At 42.7% G+C, this 26,853-nt stretch overlaps 1 protein-coding gene across 1 annotated transcript in view; it reads left to right on the top strand.

The window, feature by feature from the left end:
• The window catches only part of ACOXL (acyl-CoA oxidase like), a 361,479-nt gene that overhangs the window by 18,337 nt on the left and 316,289 nt on the right, over window positions 1–26,853 (top strand). Inside the window, exons 2-3 of the mRNA XM_060188434.1 lie at window positions 5,067–5,163; window positions 18,708–18,791. Coding sequence (XP_060044417.1) covers window positions 5,067–5,163; window positions 18,708–18,791 — 181 coding nt within the window. The remainder of the gene's footprint in view (window positions 1–5,066; window positions 5,164–18,707; window positions 18,792–26,853) is intronic.

The raw sequence follows: 26,853 nt of genomic DNA, 5'->3' as shown, positions 1-26,853 counted from the left end.
CACATTGTATCATGCGTAGTAAACCAGGTGCACTACCACCCAGCCCCTAAACCTTGGTTTCTCTATTCGGGGAAGGCCATTCTCTTCGACTGAGCACGCAACTTGAGGAGGGATGCACATGGAACGGTGAGGGAGAAAGGGGACACCCGCCTAGCCAGCCAGATCAGCCGAATCAACCCTGGCAATCAATGGGGTGACAGATGTCGCAGCCAGATCCAGTTTTTCTGTTATAGAGATAGTTACCTTCTTGCTTGAAAAATGATAAGGATTTGTAATTTCTTATTATGGAAATATATTCAAACCATCAGACAGTTTCCAAGATTTTTTTTTAAAGATTTTATTTATTAATGAGAAAGATAGGAGAAAGAGAAAGAACCAGACATTACTCTGGTACATGTGCTGCCAGGGGTTGAATTTGGGATCTCATGCTTGAGAATCCAGTGCTTTATCCACTGTATCACCTCCTGGACCACAGTTTCCAAGCTTTTATTGTACAACTATGCTTATCTCTATTAAATATCAATTCCTTGTGGTGACAGTTCAAATGACCTAGTGCCCTCTAGTGGTTATTTTAGTGCACAATTTAAATTACATCTTTTCTAAGTATTGCAAGTTAATTTTTTTTTTTCTCCCAAACACCTTATGGGAGGTGGGGGAAGATCATGGTTTGTTTACAAGACAGTTGTTGTCACATAAGCACAGCTGCATATCTCATTGTGTTAGGTGTCTATGCACCACTTCCACATCACTTTTGGGGCACATGGTATTATTTTTTATCTTAACAGTGTTCAAAAGTCAGCAAGCACAATTAAGTGGATTGCTGTTTCCTCTCTGCACAGTTTCTCCCACTTTCATGCCATTATGCTAAAGTTGAGCATTTTTATTTAGTTTATGGTGTGTACTTGAAGAGATTTAAAAAATAGCAACATATAGACAAGCAAATGTATGGCCTTTCTCTCCCCCACTGAAAAAAGGAAAAACATATGGTGCTTGGGTCAGGAGATGGCTCACCTAGTAAAGTGCCTGAAGACCTGGGCTGATGACCCCCAGCACCACATGGAAGCGCTCACACAGCACAGGGACAAGTGCTGTGGGTGATGGAGTTGGTGCTGTGGTGTCTCCCCTCTGTCTCTGTTTCCGTCTGAAGTTGTAAAGAAAAAAAAAAGTCTGCTGTATAGTCATTTGTTTACACCTGGCTTTTAAAAATTTAAAATGTATCTCAACAATTTCTCCCTCTAATCATATAAAGAGATTTCCTTATTACATAATATTTCACTGTCATTATCATGTTTTATTAAATCATATGCACCTCTGCTGCTGGACTGTTAGGCATTTTCAGTGTTATACTATTACAGTGCTATAGTAAACACTTATTGCTACACAGGTAATTTCATTGATTAATTAATTAATTCATTCATTCATTCATTACTAGAGCACTGCTTATCTCTGGCTTTTGCTGGGATTGAAACTGGGATGGGACCTAGGAGCCTCAGGCATGAGAGTCTGTTTGCATAACCATTACACTATTTCCGCTGCCCCACAGGAACTTTATATTTGTACCTAATTGTGACTTTAGAGGTGAGGGTAGGAAGGGAGCTAGGAGACAGACCTGTAGTTAAAATGTCTAACTTGTGTCTATTGGGAACATTCTTAAGAAGAAGGTAGTGATAGAGAGGGAGAAAGACAGAGTCACCTGCAGCACTGCTACACCACTCACAAAGATTTCCCTCTGCAGGTGGGGACCAGGGGTTCGAATGTGGGTCCTTGTACATTGTAACATGTGCACCCAACCAGGTGCGCCACCACCCGGCCTCTCAGACCACACATCTTTTTGGATATATCCCCAGGAGAGGAGTTGTAGGGTAGAGGAGCTGTAGGCCTGAGAGTTGTCCATACTGCTGCTCTCCACAGGGAGTGGACCAATTTACATTTCCACCAGCAGTGCAGGAGCATTCCTTTGCCCCCACAACCTCTCTAGCATTTGCTTTTGCTATTATATCTGACACATGACATTTTCACAGGAATTATGTAGTATCTCATTGTTGTCTTTATTTGAATTTTTGTGACAATCAATGATTAGGAGCATTTTTTTCCCATGTTTGTTGGCTTTGTGGATGTCTTTTGTGGTGAATATTTTGTTCATCTTCTCTCCCCATGTTTTTTCTTCCTTTTTGATTTCAGAATTTATAATTGATTAATACTGGAGGTTATAAAATATAAAGCATAACTTCTAGAGTCTATATTACTTTATAGTAACACTCATATTTGTGGCTATTCAAAGAATGTATCTCTAAAAGTGAGATTACTGAGCTCAGAGGTAGTTTCACTTGTAATTTTAAGTGAAATAGTTTAGTTACTCCATGTATAGATTGGACCAATTTATACTCCCTCCTGTTGCCCCTAACTCTTGTGCTAGTGTTTTAGGGTATCTGTTCTTCACAATCTTGCCAACATAGTATCTAACTAGATTGTCTGGATTTCTCTGGCCCTCTGGGTAAAAATTTCTCTGGCCCCTCTGGGTAAAAATTGATATTTATTTTTTAAAAAATATTTTAAAATATATTTATTATTTATTCCTTTTTGTTGCTCTTGTTGTTTTATTGTTGTAGTTCTGATTGATGTTGTTGTTGGATAGGACAGAGAGAAATGGAGAGAGGAGGAGAAGTCAGAGAAGGGGAGAGAAAGACAGACACTTGCAGACCTGCTTCACCGCTTGTGAAGCAACCCTCCTGCAGGTGGGGAGCCGGGGGCTTGAACCGGGGTCCTTATGCCGGTCCTTGTGCTTTGCACTACCTGCGTTTAACCTGCTGCGCTACCGCCCGACTCCCAATAATTGATATTTTACTGTAGTTTTAATTTATGTGTTGGTGCACTGGAGTTCTGTGCCTGCTCTGTTCCACTGTTCCTGGCATATTCTTTCTTTGCTTTTTATATTTAAGAGAGACAAGGATTGAGAGAGTGACAGACAACAGGGGGAGAGGCACCACAGTGACTGCCATGCATGGTGTTCCTGTGTGGAGCAAGGAGAAGGGTCACGTGCTTGGCAAGGCATATGCTCCACAGGCTCAACAATCTCTCTAGCCCACTAAGCCAATCAGGAATTGAAAAGTTAAAACAAGTTACATGGCCAAAACTTGCTCTACTTAATCATCAGCTGGGAGAAGCTCCATGGACACTTAGCCTGGTGTGATTGCACCGTGAATTCCAAGATATAGCAGGTGGAGGGTGCCTGGGAATTCTCCCTATATGGGGTCCACAGAAATAAACTAAACACATGCTTCATGTCCACCACAATCCACCGCTTGTAACACAGAGCTTACACCTTTTCACCCACCAGAGTGGTTTTCTTTCTTTTATTTTATTTTAATTTATTTATAAAAAGGAAACATTGACACAACCATAGGATAAGAGAGGTACAACTCCACACAATTCCCAACACCAGATCTTCGTATCCCATCCCATCCCCTCCCCTGATAGCTTTCCTATTCTTTATCCCTCTGGGAGTATGGATCCAAGGTCACTGTGGGCTGCAGAAGGTGGAAGGTCTGGCTTCTGCAATTGCTTCCACACTGAACATGGGCATTGACAGGTCAATACATACTCCCAGCCTGTCTCTCTCTTTCCCTAGTGGGGTGGGGTTCTGGGGACTCGGAGCTCCAGGACACATTGGTAGGGTTGTCTGTCCAGGGAAGTCTGGTCGGCATCCTGCTAGCATCTGGAACATGGTGGCTGAAAAGAGAGTTAACCTATAAAGCCAAACAAGTTGTTAACTAATCATGAACCTAAAGGCTGGAGTAGTGCAGATGAAGAGTTGGGGGGGGGGGTCTCCATTTTGTAGGTAGCTAATAGGCATATTTTAGTTATATTCCAAAGGGCCTGTGGCTATACTAGTTTTTTTTTCCCCCTGAACCTGAAATCTGATATGCAGATAGATCCAAGTTATTGTCTTGTGAGGTGATGTCATGGCTGGAAGAAGGACCAGAAACATGGATCAGGGAAGAGAATGGCTCCCAAATATAGGAAATGTGTATAAATATTGTTGACTGTGAACCCCATCAATCTGATGTGGTCTGGGCCCCATATTCAGCTTAGGAGCCTGTGTGATCTCTGTAGATCAACCTCACATTCTGTGGTCACGAGTGGGAATGTTTCAAGCTGCCCCAATGTCAGGACCCATCTTCCTCAGGTGTAGCATAGAGTATGTTGTCCAGCCTCCCTTTGGAGGATGGAACATTCTCTACTTTGTTGATCCAAGTTGAGGGCAAGGTCCTATGGGAGCCCACAAAGGGATCTATTTTGTTGTTCCTGATAGAGATGACCGGTAACAGTGGAGAAAGGGATTTATTCGAGGTCTAGGCCCATTATGTCTGTTTGGGAATCTCAGGATTCCTTGACTAGGACCCCAGCTGATGGGGTGGCCTGATAGTGACTAAAGAGTCATCGTTAAAGTATGCCAGTCTCTTGCCCTTGTTCAGCTTTTGCGGTCCTTGCTTTGATAAGGATACCTTGGGAATGAGTGAGGGAAGTGTAATAGGAAATAGGTGAGGAGGGTATCTAAGTCTATGTAGACACTATTATGAACTTTATACTGACTCACTGCAGACTATTGTGTACTTTTGCTTTCAGGTATATATTTTGTCCTAATTTATGGATACATGTGAACATATGCCCTATCTCATGGGACCTGGTCTATATCTATGTTTTGGGACTTTGTTAGGAAGTGAACCACAGAGTACTTTTCTTTCTTTCTTTCTTTCTTCCTTCCTTCCTTCCTTCCTTCCTTCCTTCCTTCCTTCCTTCCTTCCTTCCTTCCTTCCTTTCTTTCTTGATTTCAGTCTTATCAGGAAGTGCTGTTCTCATTCCATTTTGATGCCATTGCATTGAATTATCTGACTGTGTTACACACATAGTAGAATTCCTTTGTCATACCGTGTCAAAAAGGAGATACCAAGAGATACAGCAAAGATGTCTCTTCTATCAGACTCCCTTGGTCAAAGAATCCTAGAGGGTCTACTCAGAATCACTAGACAGTGTTTTAACATACACTTTGTATCTGTTCTTCATAGGTATGATTTAAGTTTGGATGAAATGAGAGCTTTGACATTTCAGAGAGTGAAGTTTACCATGGGATTACCTCTGTTGAAACGTGCAATTCAAGAACAGGTAAGGCTCACTGTTATTTGGATGTGGTACATGACTTATACACATACATATAGACACAGATTTGCTTTGTTTGCTCCTGTGATTTGTGGAAGCCCATTGATTTTCTTTCTGGGGAAACTAATAGTGTATTGCCATTGGTAAAGCAGTGTACCTTCTTCAGCAACTCTCCCCCTGCCCCCCTGACACACTGACCCCTTTTCCTTTTTCTGTACATTCACTTCTCCCAAGCTCACAGGCCAAGGAATAGGGAATCAGCAGAAATAATGAAATGTTTGCAGCTGAAGTCAGTATACTTTGGGGCAGAAAATTCAGATAACTGATAAGTATAAGTAAATGACTTTACAGGCTTTTGAGGTACTTTAGATTCCTTAAGGTTTGAGTCTTGCTTGTCTAAAATATTAGCATTATAAATTCAGTTAGGGGAGTCGGGCGGTAGCGCAGCAGGTTAAGCGCACGTGGCACAAAGCACAAGGACTGGCGTAAGGATCCCGGTTGGAGTCCCCGGCTCCCCACCTGCAGGGGAGTAGCTTCATAGGTGGGGAAACAGGTCTGCAGGTGTCTATCTTTCTCTCCCCCTCTCTAAGGCCTTCACCTCCTCTCTCCATTTCTGTCTGTCCTACCCAACAACGACAACAACAATAAAACAAGGGCAGCAAAAGAGAATAAATAAATATTTTTTAAAAACCTAAAAAAATAAATTCAGTTAAACAATTTTGGTTAATTTGGTATCATAAGAAGACAGGAACCCATAACTCCACATGCTCATCCCCCACATCCTCTTTCTGTCATCTTTCTGTCTTGCCATAATGTTATGTGTGAAATCCCTGGCCAATGCTCTCAAGAGCATCAACAATGCCAAGAAGAGATTCAAATGACAGGTTTTCATTATGTCTTGCTCCAAGGCCATTGTCAGGTTTCAAACTGTGATGATAAAATATAACTACATTGGCAAATTTGAAGTCACTGATGGCCACAGAGCTGGGAAACTTGTGAAACTCACTCTCAGGCTAAACAAGTATGGAGTAATAGCCCACAATTTGATGTGACACTCAAAGTTCTAGAAAAACAGCAGAAAAAATCTGCTCTCAAACAGTCATTTTGGTTTCATTGTACTGACAGCCATAGCTGGATCATGGACCATGAAGAAGCATGGTGAGAACGACAGGAGGGGAAATTCTGGGATTCTTTCTCTAGGGAAAGAATATATATATGCAAATAAAATGCCTCAATGGGGAAAAAAGACGTAAAGAAAGGACATTTGGTTAGAAAATTCCTTTGGTGGCCCAGGAGGTGGCACAGTGGATAAAGCACTGACTCTCAAGCATGAAGTCCTCAGTTTAATCCCTGACAGCACATGTACCAGAGTTATGTCTGGTTCTTTCTCTCTTCCTATCTTTCTCATGAATAAATAAAATACTTAAAAAAGAAAAGAAAAGAAAATTCCTTTGTTGGCACGAAGCACAAGGACTGGTGTAAGGATCCTGGTTCGAGCCTCTGGCTCCCCACCTGCAGAGGAGTTGCTTCACAGGTGGTAAAGCAGGTCTTCAGGTGTCTATCTTTCTCTCCCCCTCTCTGTCTTCCCCTCCTCTCTCCATTTCTCTCTGTCCTATTGAACAATGACTACATCAATAACAACAACAATAATAACTACAAAACAATAAAAAACAACAAGGGAGACAAGAGGGAAAATAAATATAAAAAAATTAAAGAAAAAGAAAATCCTTTGTGATGCTAGTATTAGGAACTATATATTTTAGCCAAGTATAAGTCTCTTTCCATCTTATTTAACTTAATAGCTTCCTTCATCCTAAGACTTTACATAGGGGATAAAAGTACCAGTGCCTGGTAAGACTAAGCTGAACTAAGCCTCTGCTTAGAAGGCTCTGGAACTCAGCCTATCTTGCATTGAGCTGGCCCCCTTCCTGCACAGGGTGATCTATAGAAGATTCTGAGGATAGAGGAGGCAGGGCTTTTTCCTATTTAAGAGAATACTGGGGGCTACTTCCTCTCTGGAGTGTGTCCCAGAGCTATGGGAAAGCCAATGGGATTTGGTCCATGTTTATGAATCAGTTATCCCATCCCCACTCTTTGGTCTGCAGTTCCAATGCAGCAACTTCTGGCCCAGAAAGGAGTCCTAGGCAGAGCCTGACACTTCCTGCTTTGGTACCAGAGCCACCTCCCAGGTGACATGGGTAGCCATTGTCACACTTAGATGAAGAAACTGTGGAAGGGAAGCCCCCACATCCTAGTGAAGCATGTTGGCAAGTCCGAGAAACCATTTCCACTTCAGACTAAGCCCCCCAAGTCGGAAACGGAAGGGTAGGAAAAGAACATATTAAATGAGCAGAATGGGTGGGGGAATAGGGAGGAGGCCTTAAGTCATTTGTTAGACAAAGCAGAAGATTGATATGTAGATAATAAAAGGGTGGGCCATAGTATCAAGGAATGCAGAGTGGAGCAGGGGAGCTGGCTTAATGGTGGGCTCCCAGAGTCAGAAAAATGCAGGGTTTCTGGAGACAGGGAGGGACTGACAGGGAGGCAAAAAACTGAGTCCGTGCCACTTCCAAGCTCTACCTCACAAGAGGGAGTCTTACAGGAAGATTCGTTTCTTCAGTTCCCCATTTTTCAATGGGAAAAGTCTCACCATGCCCAACCTGTTTCTCACAGTATACCCAGCAAATAATAATAATAATAATAATAATAATTAATCCAAACCTGCTTTGCTTCTAGCCACCTCCTTTATCAATCAGTCTGGCCTCTAAATGCACCTGGTGTTGGGAAGTAGAATCCCAACCTGCAGCCAGTGCCTGTTCTCTTCATCAGCTCAGTGTGTCTCTGACTTAACTTAGTGTTAATACTTAAGACCTGGATGTAAAGGTTGATCCTTTAATGAAGCTTACTAATTGTTGCACAATCCAGCAAGTCCAAAGGATTAGCCTGTGCAGTCTCACTCCTGGTGAAGCATGCTGAGCCCTGGATTCAATTATCTCATTGTTTCTATGGCTTGCTTCTTACTCTTAGGCAGTCCAGCATCTTTGTCCTAGGTGAACAAGGTATAATTCCTAGGAGGCAGACGATTTGGCCAAGACAGTTGCTTCAGTTTGTTTCTCTCTGCTATCTTGACTGTGTTAGTGCTTCTGTCTGTGTGAGTTCACAAAAGCCAATGAACCCCAGATTGAGCTAGTCTGTTGTCCATATAGCAGGTTCATCCGGGGCAATGCCATGAGGCTCAGCAGCACATCTGCATTTGTAGGCTCTCAAATTCTACCTTTAAACAGCTGGAGAAGCTGTCCATGTCCAGTAATTCTAGAAGAAGTGTTATATGATTCACCCTGCCTTTTAATAAAAATATTGAGTCATAGCTGAACTGCCTATTTAGAGAGCATTCCAGGCCCTTCTCTGGCCCCTATTTCATGTTGCTGTTAACTTTCATGGCAGAGTCAATGCACTCAGGCAGAACGTGGTGTGTCATGTGTAATGATGATGCTCTCAAGGACAAATGAGGAGTGAGCTACATTTGCTCCAGCTCTCTATGGACAGCCCAGAGGCCAAGAATAAGCCATTAAAATATTTCCACTCTGTGTTTTTCCCTCTCCCATCTGTAACAGATTTGAGATGTTCCAATACTTTTAAAAAGAAAAAGCCTGTATCTGAGTCTGACCAAAGTGTACAAATATATACATACATATACACACTGCACACTATGTACACACACACACGCACACACACACACACACACACACACACACACACACACACACACACACACACACACACTACTGCACACCTGTTCCCAGTAATATCACATTCATTGTCCCTCCTCCAAGATTCAAGATTTCTGTCCCCTTAGGATTCCAGGACTGGATACTGGGGGGCAGAGTAGGGGGGAGGGTGCTAACTTTCTGTATTTCCAGCTAAGGAGCTAAAGGACCCAGCTGAAACATCCACTTTGTGGCAGACCAGAGCCCTGTCCCCTCCCTTAGGTGCTGTGTCCTGTATGTGTGACAGTTTTCTTGGAGACAAATTCCCTGGGAGATGACCAAAGCCAATGATCAATATCATCATCAATAATCACACCTCAAATTTGTTTTATGTCCATCAGAGTTCTAAGAACATAGGTAGAAGAGTCATTCCACATTCACAACATTCCCATTTTGTGGATAAGTTAACTGAGGCTGAGTAATTGGCCTGAAATTAAGTTATATAGCTATAACATGCGTGCTCAACCAGGTGTGCCACCACCTGGCCCATTATACAGCTATATAACTCTCTCCCTCTCTCTCTGTCTTTCTCTCTTTGTCTCTCTCTCAGTGAAGCAGGGACTCAAACCTGTGTGGTCTCCTGGAGTTCACTTAAATCTGGTGACTCTACTTCCCTGGCTGCACATGAGCTGACTGCTGAGCTTTCAAAAATCCTTCTGTTTGTTGATCCCAGACACTTGGGTTGTCAGTACAGTGTGCATCTAATCTGAGTACTTCTGCCCATACTTCTATCCTAGTGCACTGTGCTGGTCCCTGTTCAGGCGCCAGATGCCGAGCTAGCTTCGCAGGCAGGAGAGAGACAACCAGGGACTCATGGCTGAGCTGGGAACACAGTTCAATCTTTATTGATGAGAGGGAATGCAGAGCAATCAATCTAATCTCTATTCATTAGAAAATCCTGTCCTTTATATCTCCTGAGGCGGAAGTGTCAGGAAGAGGAAGTACATAGGATGGGGGAGGGGAGAAGGAAAAAGCACTCGAACCAGTAGGGATTAAATGGTGGAAAACAGGATGTGACTAGGAGAGGGGGCGGAGTGGAAAAAGAGCATGAACCAGTGGGGATTAAACCAGTGTGGGTCTCAAACAAAACAATGACTATGTAAATAGACCACAATGTTAAGCAATGTAGGTGAACCTAACGTGATGATGAAAACAGAAGGGGTCTTAGAAGCAGAATTAGAAGCAGACCAACAGCACTGGACTGCTTGTTTCCACTTAATATTTGGTTCCTGCTTAGCAGAACTCAGAGAAAACTCCTAGGGATGTTAACCCCAACACTCCCATTCCCCAAGTGGGGATCAGGCTGGTCCTGGCTAAGTATAGTAAATAAGGAGTAGTGATTGGTATCAGGAAAATGGTGCAGCCTTCTGTTACTGCTTCCTCCTTGCAGTCTCTCCCCTAGTCATGTTTTCTCTCATTCTCAGCTCCACTTGTCCTCACCCTCAGCATCCACACAGAGTAAGCATGGTCATACAATCACCCTCTAGACCAATGGTTCTCAAAATATGGACTAGAGCTCCCTAAGACCTGAAAAGTACACATGCAAGCGCCTCTGTGCCTGACACCAGATTTTTATCCTCATCTTCAATCAAAACAACATATTATGACAGAAGACTAAGTGCTGGAATAGAAGTGAAAGCCCAGTTATCGGTTGTCAAAACAATTTACAAGAATGTTAAACACTGCCAAGAGAGTAATGTTATTGGGTGAGGGAAATAGCACAATGGTTTATGTAATAGACTTTCATGACGTAGGCACTAGAAGTCCCAGGTTCAATCCCTGACACCTCCATAAGCCAGAGCTGAGCAGTGCTCTAGTTAAAATAAAATAAGATAGAGAGTTGGGTGGTAGCACAGTGGGTTAAGCGCACGTGGTGCAAAGAGCAAGGATCAGCGTTAAGGATTCCAGTTCCAGCCCCTGGCTCCCTGCAGGGGAGTCGCTTCACAGGCGGTGAAGCAGGTCTGCAGGTGTCTATCTTTCTCTCCCTCTCTGTCTTCCCCTCCTCTCTCCATTTCTCTCTGTCCAATCCAACAACGACAACAATAACTATAACAATAAAACAGCAAGGGAAACAAAAGGGAATACATAAATCAATATCTAAAAAAATTAAATATAATTATGTTATTTACATTATCATAATATGGGTTTATTACTGTTATTTGGAGATGATAAATATTTGAGGCATTTTCAGTTTTAATTAATAGAATAAGTTGACAGAGCCACATACACAAACACTCTTTGTAATCCATGATTTTTTGTTTGTTTTCTCTTCAATTTATTTACTTATCTAACAAGAGAGAGAAAGGAGAATAGATCAGAGCATCGCCAACATATATAGTGCTGGGGATCAAACTTAGTCCAAGTCAAGTCCTATACTCACTCTACTGCTGAGCCACCTCTCAGACCACTGTTGATAGTTCTTAAGAGTGTAAAGAACCCAGGAAGTTCAAGAGGTGTTGATCTAAGTCATCTGATGCTTTCTCAGGGAGCCCAATCTCAGGTCAGCTTGGAGGAGGATTGGTGGAAGACTGGAGACCAAATATCATTATTTTGATCAGAATTTTTTGACAGTCTCAGGCTGGGATGGTTTTCAGCTTGGTATTTTGAGAAATATCAGGTAGGTAACCAGATCTAAAATAGAATGATATTCTGATGCCAGCTCCCCTTAGCAGGCATTGAGAATGGGGTAATTGGTTGCTTTCCTAACTGAAAGGAGCATCCCTTCTCGGGAAGCTGATACAATGAAGCCGTGGTATACTGCAGAATAGAAACTGAGCAGGGCTTATGCTACAATCTTGGGGCTGTCTAGCTACCCAGCCACTGGTCCTTTACAACAGCCTATCCCACTCAGCCTGTCTTGTTGCTTGCAGTGTCAGCCCTGGTGACTTCTGTGGACCATGTCAAGTCTATACTGCCTGCCCTATCACATCACTGATAACTGACCTACTCACTTTCAACTTTTGGCTCCAACATCCTGACCTTGGCTCTAGCCTTGGCCCTCTGGCTTCTGTTTGTACTGGAACCCAGGGTTTTTCTAGTGGGTTATGACAGGCTGCCCCTGGCTCTCAATCTTGCATGCTGCCTTTGGCAGCAGTCCCTGTCCCAGCTCCAGCTCCATGGAGTTGGATGTTGGCCACTTGGCCAGCACTGACCAGACAAGCCCTCAGGAGATACCTTGGAGGATCTGAGCAGAGATGACAGGACAGAGTGGTCTGTTTATAAATGTTTCTCTGTGTAGATTGGCACCTGAACAGAGTTGTCATCAGTGATGGCTATGGGGATTACTTGAATGGGCATGCCAGAGAGAGTGTTGGGACCTGCCCAGAGCATCTGCAGTCCTGGTACTATTTATTTACTGCACCATAAATCCTTTGGCATAATAAAAACTTTTCATTTTTAAAACTTAATTGTTATTCTTGCCGTGAAGTTATCATGTTAAAACAAGAATTATTACTTGCTGTCATTTGCATAGTTCCTGCTGTGTGCCAAGTGAGACAATTTATTTCATTTTAACAGTTGTTTATTAAGCATCTATTATGACCTAGGTATTTTTAAGAGGTAGTCAACAGCACAGGCCAAAAACACCGGTCTTTATGGAGCTTCCCTTTTAACTCCAGAGGTGGAAGGTCATGAACTAATGAGCAAGTAAATGTGTAGTATATCTGAGGGAGATTGTTGCTATGGATAAACATCAAGTATGGTGAATTAGAAAAGAAATGAAACTTATCTCTGTTTACAGATGACATGATATGGAAAACTGTAAATGTTACAAAACATACACACACACACACACACACACACACACACACACACACACACACACCCCAGTTAGAACTAATAAATCAGCAAAGTTGTTTTTCATTGAAAGTAGTGTAAAATGGACTTGGCATGAACACGCACCAAGCTAGTTACGTCAGTGTCATACATTCATTATTACATTCTGTCAAGACAGATGTGATATGATTGCACTGATCATCAGAATTATTTCCAAATCAGTTAGGAATTTTGTAGGAAGCATATACTGCCAAGAGAAGAGGTGTTAATTTGGATGCAAAAAAAAAAATTCTGAACTGTCAGGCTACAATAATATATATTATTGTTTGTAAAAGAAGAAAAACATCTTTATATTAAGCCATGGGAGTGCCACCTTTCATCATTCCTGTACTGGGATTTCCTGGAGTAGTCAAGGCTGCCAGGGAGAATAGATTAACAATGGATGCAGACAGTCTTTGTTTCAGAATTATCCCAGCAGTCTGCTTGGCCACACTGCTTTTTGGCTCCAGGGATCTGCAGAGAACAAAAAGGGTCAGATGTGGAGGCCATGGTGAGAAGTTGGATTTTTTTTTTTCTCACAAAGATAACTGGAATCACTGGGGAGTTTTTTGTTGTGGCTGGGGACAGCAGAAGGGGAAGGAAGGAGGCATGGCATGATGCTTATTTAAAAAATTCTATAAGAGTGAGCCAGGTGGGTGCACACCCAGTAAAGTGCACAAATTAGCATGTGCAAAAACCCAGGTTCAAGTCTCCAGTCCCCCTGATGTGTGTGTGTGAATGATTCATTTGTGATGAAACAGTGCTGTTGGTGTCTCCTCTCTATTCATCTCTCTCCATTATCTCTCAGTGTCTCAACATTTTTCCAAAAAGGAAAGAGAAGGAAAGAAAAAAGGTCACTGGGAATGATGGAGTCATGCAAAAACAAACAAACAAACAAACAAACAAAAATTGTGAGAATCCCTGAGATAGCTTATCTGATAGAAGGCACATTTTACCACATGCAAGTACCTGGGTTTGAATTCCTAGTACCTACCATTTGAGAGCAGCACACATGGCACTAGGTGAAGCTCCATGAGTGGTGAAACATTTCCGTGGTGTCTCTCCTCTGCCTCTCTGCCTCAACTTTTCTGTCTCTCTTTTCTGTGTTTCTCTCTCTATTTCTTTTCTTTTCTTTTTTGGATTTTATTTATTTTTTCATGAAGAAGATAGGTAGAGAGAGAGAAAGAATCAGATGTCACTCTGGTACATGTACTGCCAGGTTCAACTTGGGAATTCATGCTCGAGAATCCATGCTTTATGCACTGTGTCACTACCTGGACCACTCTCTCTTCTGTGTTTCTGTCTGAATTGAAAAGAGGAAAAAAATTACACTAGGAGAGGGGGTCGGGCAGTAGCGCAGTGGGTTAAGCGCACATGGTGCAAAGTGCAAGGACTGGCATAAGGATACCAGTTTGAGCCCCTGGCTCCCCACCTGCCGGTGAGTGGCTTCACAGGCAGTGAAGCAGGTCTGCAGATGTCTATCTTTCTCTTCCCTTCTCTGTCTTCCCCTCCTCTCTCCATTTCTCTCTGTCCTATCCAACAATGATGACATCAATAACAACAATAATAACTACCAAAAAAAAAAAAAAAACAAGGGCAACAAAAGGAAAAAAAAATACATGAGGAGTAGTGAAATTGTTGTGTAAGCCTGAAGCCTCAGTGCCAAGTGAGCAAAATTAAATAAGCAAAAATACTATAAGGAGTGAAAGACAACTAGCTGGTGTCACTCACACATGGAATAGAGCTAACTAAAGCAAATGAACTTGGAAACAAAACGAAAGTCTCTCAGACACTGTGGAAATGATGTACTTGTTTGTTATAGAATGAACATCCTTTTGATTTTAGGTTAAGTAGAAGTTTCTTAGAAAGGACCCCATAGCCACTGATTATGTAAAAGAAAAACCAGGGCGTGGCTAAGTAGCTCACTTGAATAGTGTGCTGTTTTGCCATGTGTGTGACCCAGGTTCAAATATGGCCTCCACCGTATTGAACTAAGCTTTAGTGCTGTGGTCTCTTTCAATTTCTCTCTGTCTCCACCTAAAAAAATAAATAAATAAATAAACTCCACAAAACTAGCAAAAGAAAAGCCTGACATTGATATTCATCACAATTTGCTTTTTATCAGAAGATATTGTTGAGACAGTAAAAAAAAAATTGGGGAAAATATCTTCAATCCATATATTTGAAACATGTAAGTATAAAACGTTAACAACTGTACATTTTGAGAAATTGTTTGGCAGTTCTATACAATATTGAACAAGCATACTTTTTAACACAGAATTGAATTCCTGAAGATAGTAAAAAAATCAAAAATGGAAGTATGTGTCCACAAAAGAACTGTACATGAATATTTATGACAGCTTTATTAATACTAATCCCAAATGGAAACAATGTAAATGGGCATCAGTAAAAGTGAAAATTATGGAATATTCAGAGATGGAAAACTACTCAGTCATAAAGATGAATTAACTATGCAGGATATACTAAACAACTGATGTCTTACTTCCTGGAAATAAGGCAGACACAAATGAGTAATATAAGTCCAACAAGAGGCAAACTTAATTAATGGTGTTTTTTTTAAAAAAGCACAGTACTTGCAGGTGATGGTGCAGTCTCTGAAAAAGGGCATGAAGTTATTTTGGGGGGAGGGTGGTGGCGGTTGCAAGGGAGAGAGTATTCTACATCTTGATTGGCATGTATTGTTTTGTTTTTCACACAGGTAGATAATTGGCCAGAACTCTTGCACTTAAGCTCTGTGCATTTTACTGTATGTAAGTTTTACCCTGATATAATACAGAAAGGTTACGGTGTTTGATATTGAGGGCATATATGCAGGGAGTTCAACTTAAAAGTTGTGACAGGGAATATGGATTGACCTGTCAATGCCCATGTCCATCAGGGAAGCAATGACAGAAACCAGACCTTCCATCTTCTGCACCCCATAATGGCCCTGGGTCCATACTCCCAGAAGGTTAAAGAATAGAGAAGCTATCAGACGAGGGGATGGGATATGGAGTTATGATGACGGGAATTGTGTGGAATTGTATCCCTCTTATCCTATGGTCTTGTCAGTGTTTCCATTTTATAAATAAAAACTTAAAAAAAAATATTGTGACAAACACAAGATGGTGGTGGGAGAGGTGAGGAGTGGTAAGACTTGGGGTTTCTTTTGGAAGGAGGTTTCTTTTGGTTAGGACTTTATAGCTGAATAATCTTATTTAGAGCAGGTAAAGAAACTGCATGACTGAATCCTTAAAATCCGTTCTCTTGTTCTTTCATTTGTATGTTTCACTCTGATCCCTTTTCTTGATAAAATAACTTGTGACTAATTATAATGAAGAACATCTATTCAGCAAAACTAAGAAAACATAATTAAAATGGAAAGTTAAAACCCTAAGATGGAAGAAGTAAATATACTCCTTTTGGAGACTAGTACTAGAAAACTAAGACCAGAGACCCCTTTCTGGCCAGTGCCACTGGCTGGGTACCTGCTGGGACTGCTAATGGGCTGTGAAAGGTCTTTTTTTTAAATCTTTATTTATTTATTGGATGGAGACAGCCAGAAATTGAGAGGGAAGGGGTGATAGAGAGGGAGAGACAGAGAGACACTTGCAGCCCTGCTTCACCACTTGCAGAGCTTTCCCCATGCAAGTGGGGACCGGAGGCTCGAACCCGGGTTCTTGCACTCAACCAGCTGCGCCACTGCCCAGCATTATGAAAGGTCTTTTAATATCAGAGAAATGATGCTCTGACTGTCAACATCCAAGAGCGCCGAACAAGAGGAATAATGGCAATCTCCTAGTGGCATTCTCTACAACCTCTTATTAGACAGCAAAGACTGAGGTCTCATGAAGAGACTGGGGAAGGGAAATAATCTCCACAAATAATTAATGATACTTCAGGATGGCTAGATTTGACAACTCTTTAGAAATTGTGATGGCAGAAATAACCGCAGTTCGTACCACGGACAGTGCTATGTTCTCTAGCCCTGCATTAACAGTGTAACTGGAGAGAATAAAGTGTAATCAAACAATGAACAGCTAGAGAGTGTAAGGGATTTGCTTATTCCTGATGATCTGGGTTTGGCTAAAGCAGAGCAGATAAGTATAAGAAGGGTTTGTTGTGATGGTGTGGGATGAGTAACTTTCATGACGATCACCTGGACATTCGGACACATTAGTGTCAAATGTTCCCTGCATATGATGCCAGTGTTACCAGATAAGGGTAGCTCAGCAATTAAGACTGGGCCACCCAGAGTTCAGGGTTTCCTCCAGCTAACAATGAGGGGCAAGGAGTCCATAATCTGGGGGTCTGGTTGCTGATCATTGCTCTGTCTCTTAAAAGGTGATCTGATTTGGACATGCCATCTGATCTCCCTGAGCATAACTTTCTCTTCTGTTACTTAGGGCTAGTGTTTCCCATCCTATTTACTTTCTCACAGGACATAAGGGCTCTTTGGAAAAGTTTATAAATTTCTGCCACAGTTGTTTTTCATTATTTGTTGGTAACTAACTCTCTGCTGTGGATTGGATTGTGAGCCACGCAATGGTTCATGCTCAAGCTTGTAGATATTTTAGGAAATAATCAATACAAGATGCATTGGGTTGGAGCCATGATAAGAGTCATAAATCTTGACAGTCTGCTGTTTGATAAAATTAATAATGCTTCAGAGAGAACATTGTAGATGTCTGTGAAAGGGGAAAATATATGTGTTTTGGGAGAGAGAGACAGCTTAAGCCAGTGTGGAAACTGGGAGTTATCCAATGAAGACTGATTATCATCCTGCTGCTGATGGAGTGAGTGGTTTATGCACACGCACTGCACCGCACCGCACCGCACTGCACCGCACCACACCACACATGGACATGGTGAAGAATCCTCAACTTCTGTTGGCTGGGTCTCCAATGAGATAGGCTAGGATAAGGGAACTTGGCATTAATTCCAACAATAGATATGTGCAATGTGCATGGTTACTCAGGGGCCCACCACTTGCTATGGAAATGTGGAATGCCTCTGCATTTTTAAAGTATTACAGTGACAGTGCTTTTGCCCTGCACCATTTCTTGCTGGTGAAGCCTGTGATCTAGATAGGAGAATATGGTATATAGCAAATCAGGAGGTGGTAAGGAAGGGAAATAGGACCTCGTGCTTGCTAACACTCAAAACCTGGAGGTAGTTTATGGTTAGAAAGGAAAGTGAAGACCAATACTTTTCCTGTGTCCAACATGTTTCCAAGCCTTCCAGTTCTCTGTTTTCACATCAAGATTGTCGCCTAGTCTTGAGTTATGCAGTCCTGCTTGGTGGCAGAGAAGCTACAGGCCCAGCATATGTAGGGATTACTGGGTGGAATTGGAGTGTGTTTGACTTCAAAAGAAGTTTTGGAAAGATCTGAGCAAACTTGGGCATGACCACCCCAGGCTTGAGGGGGAGTCTCCAGAAAGCTGACCTTTAATCTTATACAGTTGGCTTTCTATTATATAAGAATCCTCCAACACACTCATATGATCAAATACCAGACATCCACATTAAAAAGAATAAAAGATGAATATATTTACTTCAGTGGAGTGATAGAATTATTTCTTAGTTTCAAAACTGATTTTAGAGGCTGGGGAGGAGATTCGTTCAGCAGGTGAAGTGGTTCATGACGCCCCAGGACATGTGAGAGTACCAAGGACAGAGACAGATGGAGCTCCACAGATGGTGGAGCAGTGCTCTGGGGTCTCTTTCTTTCTCCTCCCTTTCGTATCTCATAAAAATATGCAGTACAAAAACTGGGCTGTGGTGACTCAGCAGTGGAGCACATATGTGAGACCCTGGGTTTGTTTCCCAGCAATTCCTTTAAACAATTGCATTTACTCTGTTGAGGTTTTCAATGATATAAGCAATATACATTCATTATGGAAATGTTAATTTGAAAGGTCAGAAAATTATAAGGAAACCTTGACATTGATTCTGTTTTTTTTTTTCCAGGCAGAGAAAAAAAAGAATTTTGTCAGTCGGAGCCTTGTCATAGGAGAAGTCATTTCCATAGCAGACATGGCCACGGGTGTCAAGGTGAGAGGCATCAGCTCCGTACCCATCATACACTGATAGTTTGAAATGACAAGGAGTAAAAAATTAACTGATTCCATTAGGTATTAGATTATTCATTAGGGAGATGTTTGTTAAAATGGTACATCTTAGAACATCTCCTGTCTCTGGAATAGTTATATTAATCCTAAACTATGTTTTTCTTTTTGTTTGTTTTGTTTTTTATTTTTACTCATTTTGTGTAGTGCTATGTTTTTTTATATAGTTGCATACATCTTACATGTGTTTTTGTGATTGTATATTTTCAAGTGCTGTGGTTTTATAAAAGCTGACATATTATTTGTAATTTTTACTTTCTTCACTTAAATATTATTGCTAAGGTTGCCTCATATTTTAGCATGCTAATTCTATGTGTGTACTTGAAGAATTTAAAGACTTTTTATCCTGAAGCAATTCTCACAGGAAGTTACAAAAATAATATAGAGTCATGTGAACTCTTCACCCAGTTTTCCTCTATGGTGTCAACTTGTTTCATTGTAATGCACTATAAAGCCAGGAAATCAACATTGGCTCAGTACTACAGACCTTATTTAGATTCCACTAGTCTTTTTTCTCCTTTCTTTTATTTGAAAGGACAGAGGGAATTTGAGAGGAGGGGTGATAGAGAGGGAGAGAGAAAGAGAGAGATCTGTAGCACTTGCCCTCAGTTCTTGTGCATGGTAATGTATGCACTTAACCAGGTACACTTCCTGGCCCCAATATCCCACTAGTTTTTTTTTTTTGCATGCACTCAATTGTATATGTCTGTGTGGCTCTACCTGTACATAGATTCAAGGGACCATAATTACAGTCATAATAGAGAACTGTGGCATCACCACAAAGAAACCCTTTGGCAGCCACCAAGATAGTCTCCATCTTTATAGTTCGGTTATTTTGAGAGTGATATATAAGTGGAAGTTTATTCGAGTTTGACTGCTGTATAATGTTCTTTTGTATGAATATGCCAACACATTTGGAATACTCTGTTATTGTTATTGTTTTTGTTTTTTTTTCCTCCAGGGTTATTGCTGGGCTCGGTGCCTGCACCATGAATCCACCGCTCCTGGAGGCCATTTTTCCCCCTTTTTGTTGCCCTAGTTGTTGCAGCCTCGTTGCGGTTATTATTGCCATTGTTGACGTTGCTTTGTTGTTGGATAGGACAGAGAGAAATGGAGAGAGGAGGGGAAGACAGAGAGGGGGAGAGAAAGATAGACACCTGCAGACCTGCTTCACCGCCTGTGAAGTGACTCCCCTGCAGGTGGGGAGCCGGGGGCTCGAACCGGGATCCTTACGCCGGTCCCTGCGCTTTGCACCACGTGCGCTTAACCCACTGCACCATCGCCCGACCCCCAGTACTCTGTTATTGTTACAGTGTGGGCTTGTTTTGCAGGTAGGGGACCATCAAGTATGGTGAACAAGTTATACCACAAGTAAGGTGGTATAACTACTGAGACTCCCCCTCTCCCAGTGTCTGAAGTCTCTAGCAGAGGGTCGTTCATGCCACCTTTCATGTGCTGTCCTTTTTTTTTTTAACTTAAAACATAATTTATTTATTTATTAATGGATAGAGATAGAGAGAAATTAAGAGGGGAGGTGGAAATAGAGAGGGAGAGAGACAGAGAGACACATGCAGTCCTGCTTCACCGCTCATGAAGTTTTCCCCCTGCAGGTGGGGACCGGAGTCCTTGTGCACTGTGCTGGCCACTGTGCTGTCCTTTCTCTCCCTGGTCACTACTAGGTCTCATAATCCCTTTATACAACTATAGTGATCATTCTTTTCCTTCACCTGGCTGGCGTTTACACATTCTTAAAGTCTCAGCTCAATAGTTCTCCCTTCAGAGAATCTTCTATGAAGGCTACAACCTAGATCCTATCTACATGTTGTTATCTGCCTTTGTACTTCACATTCATAGCATGCAACTGGCAAACGCTAGAAGAAGATAGCATGCAACTGTTTTGAAACCATTTACTTGTCTGTGTGACCATTGTACACACTCTAGCATCACGAGAGGGCAAACTCCTTGATGACTGTCATTTTGTGTATATATATATATTTAAATTTTATTTATTTATTTGATAGAGACAGAGAGAAGCTGAGAAGAGAGGGGGAGATAGAAAGGGAAAGACAGAGAGACACCTCCAGCCCTGATTCACCACTTGTGAAGCTTCCCCCTGCAAGTGTTTTTTTTTTTTTTTTTCAAATTTTGTTTTATTATCTTTATTTATTGGATGGAAACAGAAATTGAGAGGTAAGGGGATGAGAGAGACAGAGAGACAGAGACACCTGCAGCACTGCTTCACCACTCATGAAGCTTTCCTCCTGCATGTGGGGACCAAGGGCTCGAACCCTGATCCTGAGCATTGTAACATGTGCACTCAACCAGGTATGCCACCCTCGAAGACTATCATTTTGTACATTCTTGGTACCTGTCAGTAAGTAGTGTTAGTTCATGAGTAGTAAATAAATTCACAGAATCAAACAGCCTAGCATTACTCAGAAGATTGAATATAGACTCACTGGGGCCTGGTTGAGGTGCTCATAGTACAGTGAACATGTTACTATGCACAGAGATCCTCTTTTAAGCCCCAGGTACCCATCTGCAGGGGGAAGAGTGGGAGCTTCAAGAATGGTTGGGATCTTGTTAATAATTATTAAATCACTAATAAAAAAATTTAAAAAAGAATGGTTGGAGCAGTGTTGCAGGACTCTCTCTCTCTCTTTCTTTTCCCTCTCTCCCTCTCTCCTTCTTTTCCCTCTCTCCCTCTCTCTTTCTGTCTCCATCAGAAAAAGAAAGGGTGAAAAAAAAGGGATGGGGGCGGGGGAAGGCTTTGCAGGCATAAAGCCCCAGTGATAACCCTGATGGCAAAAAGAAAATAAAAAGAGAAAAGAAAAGGTGAGACATTAATAAACACTTGGTTAACTTCAGCATATCTGAGGATACTAAAGGCAAAGAAAGAAAATGGCCAAGGCCAAGAAAGTCGGGGGCCCAGGCCTTGTGATAGAGGGAGATTATGGTGGTAGGTAAGCTATGTGGGCATGTATTTTGAGGTGATGTGAAATTATGCCTTTGAAACAGTAACAGTCTTTAAAAACAACATTTCCTTAATAAAAATGAAAATTTACAAGTGAAAAGAAGGGACATAACTTACCTGGTAGAATGTACACTTTACCATGAAAGAGGGCCTGGGTTCCAATCCAGAGCACCACACATGACAGGTGATGTGATGTCTCTCTTTCTCTCTATGTCTCTCTCTCTGTCTTAAAGTGTCCACTGGAAGGAAGAGGTGACGTGGAATCATGCAGTTTAAAGTTCTAGTGTGAAAAAAAAAAGAAGAAAAAGAAAATATAAAGTTATCATAGTCCTATTTGGTTTCCACACACCAGACATTTTATAGCATCCTTTGATCTTGTGTTTGGTTACCTTACACAGCTGGAAAGATGTGTAGATAGTGCCACTGAGTCCAGCCCCAAAGGACTGTCTTTTCTGCTCACAGTAGAGGATGGTGTCTAGAGAGGGGACATGGTGCATTAGGAAGTTTTTGTGAGTTCTGGGTTAGTCAGTGTGTCTCCAATTTGAGCTGCCAAGTCAAGAGCTACAGATGTCCTCTGCTGGATTTCACTGGCAGGTCCACATGAGTTGGCTAGCACCCTGAGGAGTGGGCACCAACACTGGCTCATCAAAGTCATCTGAACCATGTAGGCCTGGTCTCCTTTCTCTCCTGCTCCAGCTCTGTGTTGTCAGAGGCTCTAGGTGTCCCTGAGCTCTTTGGACACATTTATACTCACACAGCCAAGTGCTGTCAAGGCCAGAAGGGCAGGGAAGTGAGAGAAGTGCCAGGGAAGGAGAGGGCTTGAATCCCTGCTCAGGCCTGGGAAGCAGCCCAAGGTCTCCTGCCAAACATTTGGATGCAGCCTGGAAGGCCTCTAAGGTGGAAAGGAACGTGACATGCTTCCTTTTCTTCTTTTTCATGCCTTCCCTCTTTTATTTCTGTCTGAATTATCTTATTTACTTGGGTTGCTATGGCAGAGTAACATAAAGATCAGGTGACTTACACAACAGAAATGCATTTTCCCACAGTTCTGGAGTCTGAGAAGTACAAGGTTGAGCTAACTGATCCCCTGCTCAGCACACTCCCTGGTTTATCGATAATGACTTCTCACAGTGATGGCACATGGGATGAGGTGGGTGGGGTAGACAGGGAGGGGGGAAGAAAGATGCAGTTCTATGGCATATCTTGTAAGGACATTAATCTCATCATGAAAGTCCTACCCTCATTCTTCTTCTAGCGTTTGCCCTTCTTCCATAGCCAGTCAACAGTGTCAGGTTGAGCCTGATGTAAAGTTTCAAGACCTCCTTTGAATCTGGAGAGGTGGCAGTCGTTGACTATGTGGGTCATAGTCTGTCTGTAGCCGCAGGGGCAGTTCGGGTCGTCTCTGGCTCCCCAGCGATGGAACATAGCGGCGCACCGGCCATGGCCTGTTCGATAGCAATTGAGGAGGGCCCAATCATAACGTGCTAGGTCAAAGCCGGGTTGACGCTTGCAGGGGTCTGCGATGAGGTGTTTGTTCTTTACCTCAGCTGACTGCCAACTCTGTTTCCAAGAGTCTGGAACAGAGAAGTTCAGTGTAGGCGTAGGGGACCAGATTGGGTGACGAGACGTCAAGGACAGGGTGGGCGAAGATATCTGCGTATATTGGCAGGTCCGGTCGAGCGTAGACGTGGGAAATGAACTTAGATGATGCCGCAACCCGACAAATATCTGGCAGGGCGATGTTGCTAAGAACTGGCAGCCATGGAACCGGGGTGGAACGGATGGTTCCAGAAATTATCCTCATGGAGGAATATAATTTGGAATCGACCAAGTGGACATGGGGGCTACGGAACCATACTGGGGCACAGTATTCTGCAGTGGAATAGCATAATGCCAGAGATGATGATCGTAGTGTGGAAGCGCTCGCGCCCCATGAAGAGCTGGCCAGTCTTGCAATGATGTTATTCCTCGCGCCCACCTTTGTTGCAGTTTTTATGAGATGTTCGTGAAATGATAGAGTGCGATTGAGAGTAACGCCAAGATAGACTGGCTGGGCTTCATGCCGGATTCTTGTATCGCCAAGCTGCACATTAAACTCACGCGAGGCCGAGGCATGGTGTAGATGGAAAACAGATGATACCGTTTTTTGCAGTGCTAGGGATTAGTCGCCATTTTTTACAGTAATCAGATATCAGAGACATGTCTTTCATGAGTGTTTCCTCGAGGATGTCAAACTTGGATGCCTGAGTTGCACAGCAGATGTCATCGGCGTAGATGAACTTCCTTGAAGAAGTTTCTGGAAGGTCATTGATGTAAATATTAAATAGCGTAGGAGCCAGAACAGAGCCCTGTGGGAGGCCACTTGAGACAAGTCTCCATCTGCTAGACTTGTCACCCAGATGCACCGGAATCTTCTGTTTTGGAGAAGAAATAATATTGTGTTGGCCACCCATGGAGGCAGGCATCTTGAGATCTTGACTAGGAGACCACGGTGCCAGACCGTGTCATAGGCTGCTGTGAGATCAACAAAGACAGCACCCGTCTTTAAATTCTTCTGGAATCCATTTTCAATGTAAGTTGAGAGGGCCAGGGCTTGTTCGCAGGTAGATCTTTCTGGGCGGAAACCAGCTTGGGCGGGTGACAGGAATTTCTCTGTAAGAGGAGAAATTCGTGACAGAAGCAGCCTCTCAAGGAGTTTGTAACACACGGAGAGGAGAGAAATTGGTCTATAGCTGGCGGCCAGTGTTGGGTCTTTCTTTGGTTTCAAAACTGCTATTATCTTCGCACGACGCCAAATTTTGGGCATAGATTCAGATTCCAAGATGTGGGACAGGAATGAAGTGAGCCACTTCTTTGCCGCGGGGCCCAAGTTAAGAATGAGTTCTGGGGTGATGTTATCATAGCCAGCAGCCGTTCGCGGTTTAACCCTCTTCAAAGCGTCTTCCAGTTCAGACAGTGTAAAGGGAGAGAATTTTGGAGATGGACAAGATAAACAGAAGTGGGATGACCACTCATGGGAAATTTCTCTTTTCCAGACTGGGTCGATCTTAGCACGTCCAACTTGAGTTAGGTGACTGGCCACTGAGTTTGGAGATACGGGAGGATGGGAGACGGGAGAGGGTTGGCTACCGGCACCCTCATGACTTCATCTAAACACAATTACCTCCCCCCAAGTCAGTATCCAAATCATCACACCAGGGTTGAAGGCTTTAAAAAATAATGTACTTGTTTTTTATTGGATAGAGACAGAGAGAAATTGAGAGGGGAGGGGAGATAAAGAGGGAGAAAGAGAGGCACCTGCAACACTGCTTCACCAGTTGTGAAGCTTCCCCCTCTGAAAGTGGGGACCAGGAGCTTGAACTGAGTTCTTGTGCATGGCAACAGGTGCGTTCAACCAGGTGCGCCACTGCCTGGCCCTGGGTTGAAGGTTTCAGAACATGAATATTGTGGAGGACACAGATAAGTTAATGGAACTCTCTTTTCTATGATCACAGTGTTTTTTTAATATATATTATTTTTATTAGGGAGTTAATGGTTTAGACTGTAGTTGTTGACACGTGAGTAAAGTTTCTCATCTCCTGTGAAAGTTCTTTGCAGACACTGTCACTCACAACATGGGTTCTTCTACATCATGTTGGAAGTGCATTAATGAATCCCTTGCTGCTGGGATGCTAAGAACCTGGAGGTATCAGAGACTATTTAGAAGACCTCTGTCAGACTTGGCTTCTCAGCTTTAGCCTCCAGCTTTCGCTGCCACTGGAACATTGCTTCTTATCCTTTTAAAAATTTCTATTTATTTTTTTATTAGTGATTTTATAATGATTGACAAGATTGTAAGATAACAGGGGTATGATTCCATACAGTTCCCACCTCCAGAGTTCTATGTCCCATTGGAAACTTCTCTCTTTTTTTTTTTTTTTTTTTTTGCCTCCAGGGTTATTGCTGGAGACTTAGTGCCTGCACTATGAATCCACTATGAGGCCATTTTTTCCATTTTTGTTGTTGTTGCATAGGACAGAGAGAGATTGAGAAAGGAGGGGGAAGGTAGAGGGGGAGAGAAAGATAGACACCTGTAGACCTGCTCCACTGCTTGTGAGGTGACCTCCTTGCAGATGGGGAGTCAGTGGCTTGAACCAGGATCCTTGCACAGGTCTTTGTGTATTGTACTATGTGCCCTTAACCCACTACCTGGCTCCCAACTTTCCTATTCTTTATCCTTCTGGAATATGGACCAAAATTCTTTATGGGGTGCAGAAGGTGGAAGATCTGGCTTCTGTAGTTGCTTTTCCACTGGATATGGGCACTGGCTGGTTGACCCATACCCCCTGCTTATTTCTATCTTTCCCTGATGGCATAAGGTTCTGGAGAGATGAGACTTTAGAACACATTGGTGAGGTTGTCTGCCTAGGGAGGTCAGGATGACATTGCTTCTTTTATCACCATTTGTTTGGAGGTGACTTTAGCCTATTCTAACTGCAGAGTTCAAGCCTCTGGGAGCTCTCACAATGGTCCTCTCTGGGTGTGTTGATGCCCTGGTATTGTAACTGTCCCTTTTCTACAGTAGATAAAGGAAGAGAAGGAGCTTCCCCAAGTAAACAGTATAAGGTGGGCTCATGTGTAAAGTAAGAGTTTTTGCTAGATGTCTCCCCTCCTTTTAAAGTTTCTTGTCATGTTTTCTCCAAGTCTCTTCCAGGGAAAACACTTCCCTATATCTTATCTCTGTAGTTAGGCTGGGGACCAGGGTGCTCACTGGGTAGGAATGACAGCTGTGGACACAGTGCCCTCTGAGGAGGAGACTTTGTGATGTTTCCCTCTGATGATTGCTGCCCTTGTCCCTCCAGTCTCACAGAATTATGTTAATGAATCTTCTCCCTCTTTCCTGGGTTCTCCTATAAGCATTCTTACCTCACTTCATGGACCTTATCCATCTGAGACTCATCCAGGGACACAGGTGTCACCTACAGCCCTCTCCTTCTCTCTTCTCCCATTCCAGCCGATCAGAATCTACTCTGAA

Source organism: Erinaceus europaeus, chromosome 3 (assembly GCF_950295315.1).
Source record: "Erinaceus europaeus chromosome 3, mEriEur2.1, whole genome shotgun sequence".
Lineage (NCBI taxonomy): Eukaryota > Metazoa > Chordata > Mammalia > Eulipotyphla > Erinaceidae > Erinaceus > Erinaceus europaeus.
Note: the sequence above shows the minus strand (reverse complement) of the source record. Positions and strands in the feature narration are given on the sequence as shown.